Raw genomic sequence first — 9,498 nt, forward strand, 5'->3', positions numbered from 1 at the left:
CTCCGGGCGGCACGGCTGGGGCCGTCGCAAGGGTCTGCCGGCAGCAGCGGAGAGAGGAGGTGGCGCGCGCGTGGGTCCGGCCGCCGAGGCGGCCTCTCCCCGCCGCTCTCGCTCTCCCTGGCTCTTGCTCCCTTTCGTTCCCCTAAGGCCAGACGCTCTCTCTGGTGCCCTCGAAGCGCCCCCCCCCCCCCCCTCGCGAGAGGCTGTCCGTGGTAACCACTGGGCTGCCCCCCGAGGCCGGTCAGGGCGCGGGCCCGGAGAGTGGCGGTGGGATGGCTGTCGCCCGCGGGTGTCGGAGGAGAGAGGGGGCTCTTGGCCAGCCCCCCTCTGCCTGCCTCCTTCCCCGGGTGCCGCCGCTCGCCCACCCGCCTCCCCCTCGACTCAGACCTCAGATCAGACGTGGCGACCTGCTGAATTTAAGCATATTACTAAACGGAGGAAAAGAAACTAACCAGGATTCCCTCAGTAACGGCGAGTGAAGAGCCCAGCGCCGAATCCCCACCCGGCGGGCGCGGGAAATGTGGCGTACGGGAGACCGGACCCACCCCGGCGTCGCTCGGGGGCCCGAGTTCTTCTGATCGAGGCCCAGCCCGCGGATGGTGTTAGGCCAGTAGCGGCCCCACGGCGCGGCGGGACCCGGTTCTCCCCGGAGTCGGGTTGCTTGGGAATGCAGCCTAAAGCGGGTGGTAAACTCCATCTAAGGCTAAATACCGGCGCGAGACCGATAGCAGACAAGTACCGTAAGGGAAAGTTGAAAAGAACTTTGAAGAGAGAGTTCAAGAGGGCGTGAAACCGCAAAGAGGTAAACGGGTGGGGCCCGTGCCGTCCGCCCGGAGGATTCAACCCGGCGGGCGAGGCTGCCGGCCGTCCCACGGCGCCGGACTCTCCGCCCGGAATGCCCGCGTCCGGCGCCCTCGCGGAGGGGGGGGACGCTCGGCGCGGCCAGGAGACGAGGCCCGGGCGGCTCAGGCCCCCGCAGGGCGCACTTCCTCCGTGGCAGCGCGCCGCGACTGCTCTTGCCAAAGAGGGGGCTGTAACGCCGGGCGGACGTTGAAACCCCGGGAGGGGGAGGGGGACGCGCGAGGCACCCATCCCCCGGTCCGGGCGCCCTCCCGGCTACCTTCCAGACCCTCGAGGCCTTCCCAGCCGGCCCGGAGCCGCGGAGGAAGTGCGCCCACAAACGAATATTGGGCGATATTCCTTTTTAACAAATTCGTTACTTGTAAATGGACCAATACAATTTTTTCCGCTTATTTCTTTCATTGGGGACTTTGATCTTGTTCTCCCTTGATTGTTTATATAAGACACCGTTTCATTGTCGGATAGCACTCTCCCATGAAAGTTGATTAAATCCTGATTCACTGCCACTAAAGCTAGTCTCCCTGCACTCAACTCTTTTAAATTTAACAAACTCCTCCTTAGGGAGCAGTCACATTGGCCCTAAAAAGAAAAAAAAAACCCCACAATGTTCTACATGGGTGCCCCCATCCCCAGGGGCTTGCATCTGTAACTATTATCAAGAGAGGTAATCACTCAAGGAACTTCCCGCGCAAGATTTTCTCTGACAGTCCACCAAGACAAACACATGTCGAAATCATCTTCCTGTACAAAAGAAATTGACTTGTCCAGATAAACAAGGACTCTACAATGGGAAAACCTGAGTTAACTCTGAGGCCAATGGACTGATGGGATACAGGCTGCCTGCAAACCTAGACTAGACATTGCCTTGCTTAAGGTTGACCTTGGATTTTGACCTAGGTCTGTCCTACAAACAAAAACATATATCAGAAATACATTATAAAGTGACCATTGGCTGCACATACTGCTGTCTGCAGCAGAAACTACCAGTGAAGGCCCTGGATCTATTCCTTCAGGAGTCATCTGGACCGGGTCTTCCATAGTTTAACCCAACTAAGAAGTGACACAGTGACCCACCAGGAGAACAGCAGGGAGTAAGATATAACAGCAGTCCTTGCTATTTCTCAACTGTCTTCCAGCCTGGATCACATCTCACCGAAAGGGCCATACTGACACGCAAATTTGTGACCTACATGTAACTTCCGGTTGCTGCCCCACTGAGGTCAGAAGCACTGGAAGTGTCTTACGCGTCACATCTAGTAGGTGCTCACAATCGAGCCGAGGAGAGGCGCCACTGTGGTTTGAGTCCAGAAGATGACTCTACCCCTCCCCAGGTTAAGTTAGCAACTTCTAACTAGACGATCCCAAAGGGAATGATTTCACAATCACTTCTGCCACTGCCAACCAAAGGGCAGAGTAAAGCACCACCCAGAGCAATACTGACAACTGCCAGCAAGAAAAATGAAAAATACAACCTTTTCTTTTTCACTCTGGCGACCAGGAACTGCACATCAAGGACAGGAAACAATTGATGCGTGGCGAAAAAGGCTTCACCTTTTTTTTTGCAGGTTTCCTATCCTTGGGGGTGGATCCTCACTCTCCTGGTGCCAACATTGGTGAAGTGAAAAGAATATTTGTTTTTCTCTAAACAAGATCAACTTTCTGTGCATCAATATTGCTTGACTATACGGTATATTACTGTGCACTTTTATATCTAGCATTGTATATATCAAAGTTGACACTTCTGTTCTATATCATAACTTAGTTTATGGTGCTGCGGGGACATGACAGGTTCCTTTAACTACAACCACACCTTCCACATGAAACCTTTGTTGAAAGAAGCAGTAAGCAACTGCTTGCCTGGGGCTACTCATCACTGATGCGCTTCACTGCTCTCATCTTCTAGGAAGACAAACGGGAAACGGACACATCCAATTACAGAACATTCACTCACATAGACCTTTGTGTATCATTTACTTGAAGCGACCCTCCGGGCCTGGACCAAGGAAGATGGCCGCACCAGTGTCTCTGACTGCACTAGTATACATCATTAGTCTAAGATAATTTAATTAACCAATGTTGCCTCCTTGATCAGTGCTAGCCAGTCAGAGCAGCATGTAGGGCCTTAGATTAAAAATGCATACTAATGTAAAGGGAGAAGTAGTTCAGCCATCTTTGTTAGTAGAGACCTTCAGAGTCGCTTTAAGGCTTCATTCACACAGGCCTTGTTTTAGCGCAGAATAGGCGCATGAAAAAAAAAATTGCGTCCAATAGAACAAATGGTTTCCTATAAGAAAGTTCGGATGAAGGGTTTTTTTAGCTGCGCAAAAAACGTGCACCTTCAAAAGATAGGACGTGCGTGGCTACAATACCCACATCTAAGGTCTGTGCTGCGAGAAATGATAGGACCTGACCCAGAGGTGTAACTTGAAGCTCCTGGGCCCCAATGCAAAACCTGTAACAGGGCGCCCAATTATAATGCTTTATTCATAGTATTGGGCTCCCTATATGAAGAGAGTGGGGCCATACCAACATCTTTACATAATAATACGAACAGACAAATATTTTTTTTTACTTTAGAGAAGTGAGGGCACTGTTATTTTCAGGGGGCATGGTGCATAATATTAGTCATTTCAGGGTGCACAGAGAGTAGCATTAAATGTAAGTGACAGAGTGTGTGATGCTATTTTCAGAGGAGACAGAAATGTCGGGGCCACAAACTGCACAGATATAAAAAATAGCTGGAAGTCAAGAAGGTCTGGACTAGATCATGAAAAGCAATGACTCAGATGAGAGAATGTCATCTGTGAGCCAATTAGTATCATGTATTCTGCCTGTGACTGTGTCACATCAGTAAGGGGTTCACATGTAAGAGCTTCTGCTCATGGATGGATATTTGCTGCGAAATCTCGGCAGGTGTCAACACAGCGGATAAGCAGAAAATAGCACCTGCAGCATGCTATGAGAAAGCGTTCTACCTGCACGATGAATTAAAGAAAAAAAAAATTGCAGCATGCTCCATTTTTTCGTAGACTCCGCGTGGATGGCTTCCAGTGAAGTCAATGAAAGCTGTCCGATCTGCAGCCCTTCCGCAATCAGGCGATGACATGAGAAAAGCAGAAGGGTTTTAAAAACAAAAATTCTATACAGCCTAGGTCCAATGACTCGCCGTGCGGACCATCCGCAGTACAGAGGAAAAAGAAACTAAACACACAGAGGCCGCTGCTGGAGAGCGCGATTCCGCATGCGGAATCCAGCTCTGCAGTGTGCAGGGGTATAAGGCCTACAGCCCATCATACTCATACCATTGTTCAGGTCATACTTGGAGCTGTAGTTCTATATACTAAAAAGTAAATAATTCTATAACATGTTTTATATATCTGATTACGAGTGGAAATAAATTTTCCACAGCATGATACCCCAAAGGGTTTTCTCAGGCTTTACAGGAAGTTCCCCTACCAAGGAGCACCCTGTATGTTTCTTTCCCTTGCTAAAATTGTGACATGTTGTATCAGTATGTAACTAGTCCAGTCAAACACTGGCTGCAGCTTTCATATCATTACCATCACTTCAGCAAGTTGAACATGGAGTCGAATCACCCCACTTGCAGCTAGTTTGGGCCCATATGCAACATGAGTTCACTTTGTAATTTGTTTTCTCAAGGGCTACTTCTGGTGCCCAATCTGCCCCCGCTAGGGTAAGAGCTTTCAAAATACATTTTACCTATTGGACATAAAAGGGGGTTACGACATTAAGAGAATATATATCTTACTAGGGCATACAAGTTTCATTGAAATCCCGGTCCCTTGCTTTGGAAAACACATCTGAATGGGGGTATTCTTGTATCTTGACGCCACCGGAAGCTAGGGGTTTGACAGGAGGAAAGACAGTCATACCTCTAGCTCCCGATTGGCTCAAGAAGTGAAAGTCCTGGAAGGAGGTTAAGTGGATGGGGAAGCGCCGTTGTAAGTCACTGAGGAGGGCTTCGTGTGTTAGCCGCCGCTCACTGGCTGCGCTGTTACAGCCTTCCAGCTGTCCTCCTCCTTCTGCTGTCTGTGGCCCAGTGTCTCTAACACTGACTCCCCCGCCGCTGTTGGCTGCCTGCTCTCCTAATGCTGTTTGTGGGGGTGGCACATGTCAGAAAGTGTTGCCCTCAGCTGCTGGATCTCTGCTGTTGCGCCTTTGTGGGCGAATAGAGTCTCTTACTTCATAGACCCCCACCGCTGTGTTCTCGCTGATGCCGACCGGGGGGGGGGGGTGGGTTCACAGCGGTGGTGCCGCCGCCAAACACGCTTGATGGCTCTGTGGCCTCCCTCATGCAGACCCCGCTCTGCGCTGTAACACGGAACGGGGTGCCTTCTTCTGCCCGGCCGGCGGAGAGGGGGTTTCACCTGAGCAAATGCGCACCTCCAGTGGGATCTGGGAAGGAACAGAGGTACAGGCCTCCCTGCATTGCTGCGGGGTGCATTCTTCTGCCCGGCAGGTGGGGAGGGGGGTTTTAGCAGGCCCAATGCACCCCTCCAGCGGGGGCCGGGAAGGAACCGCAGTGCAGGGCTCCCTGGATTGCAGCTGCAGCATGACCTTAGTGGGCTGGCAGAACTTACGGAAGGTACAGGGGGCGTTACCTCACTGTCAGTCTTAACTCCACCAGTTCTTCCTGGTGGCATCATGATACAATAATACCCTCAATTGGTACCACAGAATACCACATTATGGCTACACAAGCAGAATGGTGAGAGTTCTCTTATCTCTGCCCTTCAAGAACAAATGATCAGGGTTTTATCTGCCGAACCCACAGTAATCACAAAGGTTGTCTTTGGGACAAGCCCTTGGGGCAGGCTGATGCGAGCGTAATTTCTTTGTGGTGTACGTGCATGTAATAGAGTCAATGAAATGGAGTGAATAAAAGTACATTGATTTTCGTGGACCCACACACATTAGCTGCTTTTTTTTTAATGTGTATAATATACGAGTAAAAAAAGAATGCAGCATGTTCTATTTTATCGCGTATTATGTGCAATAGAGTCCTATTGTATTGGGCACTTACTAAACTATGTAAATACAAAATTACATTGTGCCGCGTATATACAAAATGTTGCTAAGCGACAGAGCAGAATATAAAAAAAAAAAAACAGAAACAAGTTAGACTGTGCATGGCAACGTGTGAGAGACACGCTGTCATGCGCACTGCAAAAACGCTTCCCTACGCGGTGATATGCCTGCACACTGTCAACTCACACAGTGGAAAAACGCTGCATCATACATCTTTTATTTATTCATACACTCGTGTGAGCCGGCCCTAAGGGTGCTTTCACATGAGCACAAAATCCCGCATCTAATAGAACCATTGGTTCCCTGTGGTGCGTTCACATGTCCGTGTTTTACAAGCAAGCAAACGGGTGCATCTGTAAAAGATAGGACATGCGTGCAAAATAGGTCTGTGGTGCGTGTCAATATTCCCCAGCGGGGAGTCACCTAGTCACTGAACACTGTGACAGCACTGTCACAGTGTTCAGTGACAAGGGGACTCCCCGTGGGGAGTAAAGAATCCCCCGTCACAGCTGTGACAACTGTGGCAGAGAATTTCTTCAGCCCCGCGGGGAGTAAAGAATTCCCTGCCACGGCTGTCACAGCTGTGGCAGAGGATTGATGTTCTTCCATTGCTTTCAATTGGACCGGCGCTTCTGCTGCCCCATTGAAACAATGGGCTGCTGGCAAGCCCTGCAGGACTTTTCGGGGAAGGCCTTAAAATATAAGCCCTTCTCTGAAAATTAATCCTAGAATGTGATAAAAAAATTTTTATATAATATATATATATATTATATATACACACACACACACACACACACCTCTCAGCGGCTGCCGAGGCTCAGGTGCATCCAGCCGTGTCTTCTCCCTGCACTGTTCTGAATCTCTTTCAGCAGGTGGGGATTCAAAATTCCCACTTGCTGAAAGGGCTGTATCTGGTTAGCCAATCACAGGCAGCACTCAGCCATTCATTGAATGACAGCTGAGTGCTGCCTATGATTGGTCCCAGCGCTCAGCCAATCACAGGCAGCGCTCAGACATTCATTGAATGACAGCTGAGTGCTGGCTATGATTGGTCCCAGCGCTCAGCCAATCACAGGCAGCGCACAGCCATTCATTAAATGACAGCTGAGTGCTGCCTATGATTGGTCCCAGCGCTCAGCCAATCACAGGCAGCGCACAGCCATTCATTAAATGACAGCTGAGTGCTGCCTATGATTGGTCCCAGCGCTCAGCCAATCACAGGCAGCACACAGCCATTCATTGAATGACAGCTGAGTGCTGCCTATGATTGGTCCCAGCGCTCAGCCAATCACAGGCAGCACACAGCCATTCACTGAATGACAGCTGAGTGCTGCCTATGATTGGCTGAGTGCTGTGACCAATCACAGGCAGCGCTCAGACATTCATTGAATTCAATTGCAGAAATCGCTTAATCCTTGTAACAATGTATGACACATACACAATGAAAAAAAAAAAAATTATGCACGCGGTCAAACTCATTATTGCATTTTGCCCTGCAATTCTGGCATTGAAAACCTGCAGATTATGATACATTCTGCATTTGCTCAGTTTGCAACTTTTTGCTGCTTTCTCACTTTTCAAAAGTAATGAAAAAATTTGGGTGGGGTTTAGTGGAGAGACAAAGACTAGCATGGACTAACAGATTTACTATACAGCAATACATGTAAATTACAGCAGAAACCCACTCCTGCTCAAAGCAAGCGTACACTTCAATATCCTGCAAACTAACATCCAAAGTTGCTCCAAACTTATTAAAAGGCGTGCTCATCTCAATACATTTGGAACATTTTAGTTTGAGACATATAAAACTTTATATATGCATTTAAACTAATACATAAATACAAACAGATACCATTTTGATACAAGTAGTAAGTGTAAACATTAGCAGGATTTAGGAAAAGCTTCACATATTGACAAACATTTCTATTCTTCCTACTGCAAATAATACACTGCTCAGAGCTGCAAACCTCTAATTGCTATATAAACACATTTGTTCTCAGCCCACAGAAGCTATTCCTGTCCTGACAGGTGCTCAGTCATTACAGCAGCTCTCAGCAAGTACCCCACTCCACAGCAGCAGCTCCTACCTTCTAGGGGACACCTGGGCATTGTCTTTGGCACTGCTACCTGTTGCAGCAGCCTTGTTACTTGCATGGTAAGCTGTCAGAACTACCCTCTGGTTACTATTAGGCCTCCAGCTCATGGTGTGTCCAGCATAATTCCTCCAGCTTCTTGAATAGATAATGCTTGTTCCTGTCTTGCCTCCTGGCAACTCTACTCATACAACTCCTCCTCCTCCAACATCATAGTAGGTAATGAGACAAGGGAGGAGCCCACTCATTCTGCTTCCTCATACACAACAATGACTCAGTCAGGATCAGTGTTATCCTTCTGCTAGGCTTTGAGTTTTCATCCTCGCTCAGTTGAGAAGAAGCCCTGGGCACAATGTAGAAACAATGTTGCTTTTGTGCTCTATAAAGAAGAAGGTTATTTATGTGTCTTCAGTGTGAGTTTTGGGAGAATGGGTCTAAAGTGAGTTCAACATATCACAGGAAAACACCTGCAGCTATATGTTCCTTACAAGATTTCATTGTGTTGTATACCTTATTATTGGCTTTTACCACAGGGAACAATAAAAGTTGAGAATAAGACTGGTTGTGATCATGCTGTGCATCCGCCATCTAGTGTCAGAACAGGAGAACAGAACCAATTTACTCGTCTGTGCGCCTTAGAATTCTATTTCTTAAAGTATTGGTTAAGGAACATAAAGTTACCAAATTCTAAGTGAATGCACATAGAACGCCCTTAAGGGTGACTACCCACTACAGTTTTTTTTCACTGAGAAATTCGCAGCGTTTTTTTTTTTCTGCAGGGGTCTATGGGACTTGTAATGTTAAAATCGCGATCGCGCAAAATCGCAATTTACAGCGAAATCGCGATTTTTCATTACAAGTCCCATAGACCCCTGCAGAAAAATAAAATGCTGCGAATTTCGCAGTGAAAAAAAACTGTAGTTGGTAGTCACCCTAAGCCTGGGTTCACACAGGGCGGATTTGCTGCAGTTTTGCCGTGGATTGCCATTGCATATCCGCACTACGGCAAAACCGCTGCGTTTGCAGTGCAATGCAGCACAAATGAGTTTTGCAAAAAAGCAGTTCACACAGGGCGGATTTTTTCCGCACAACCGCAGTGCGGAAATGCAAGTGCGGTGCGGTTTTCAAAGATACAGCATGTCCATTCTTCTGTCTTTTCCGCAGCGCTTTCTTGTCCATAGACCTCTATGTACGCAGCAAAATATGCACCAAAATACGTGGCAAAAAGCAAAAACCGCTGCGGAAAAAAACGCTTGCGGATTTTTCCGCAGGAAAATCCGCAAGCCAAAATTAACCTTTGAAGCGGTTTTGCTGCAGAAGCATTTCTTTTGCAGCAAAACCGCAGCAAATCCGCCCTGTGTGAACCCAGCCTAAAAGGCTGCTTTCACACCTGTGTTAAGGATAAGTTCAGGGTTTCTGTCTCTCTGCTCCATTTTTGGAAGAGAAGAACTGAAATAAACAAAAAAAGGGTTTTAAGAAAACAGAAAGTAAACGT

General features: G+C 48.1%; 1 protein-coding gene across 1 annotated transcript in view; it reads right to left on the bottom strand.

The window, feature by feature from the left end:
- The window catches only part of ARHGAP18 (Rho GTPase activating protein 18), a 104,185-nt gene extending 96,014 nt beyond the window's left edge, over window positions 1–8,171 (bottom strand). The window contains exon 1 of the mRNA XM_066605543.1: window positions 7,998–8,171. Coding sequence (XP_066461640.1) covers window positions 7,998–8,113 — 116 coding nt within the window. The 5' untranslated portion in view covers window positions 8,114–8,171. The remainder of the gene's footprint in view (window positions 1–7,997) is intronic.
- Window positions 8,172–9,498: the final 1,327 nt, after the last annotated feature.

The sequence above is a fragment of the Eleutherodactylus coqui genome, chromosome 1, assembly GCF_035609145.1.
Source record: "Eleutherodactylus coqui strain aEleCoq1 chromosome 1, aEleCoq1.hap1, whole genome shotgun sequence".
NCBI classification, from domain to species: Eukaryota; Metazoa; Chordata; class Amphibia; order Anura; family Eleutherodactylidae; genus Eleutherodactylus; species Eleutherodactylus coqui.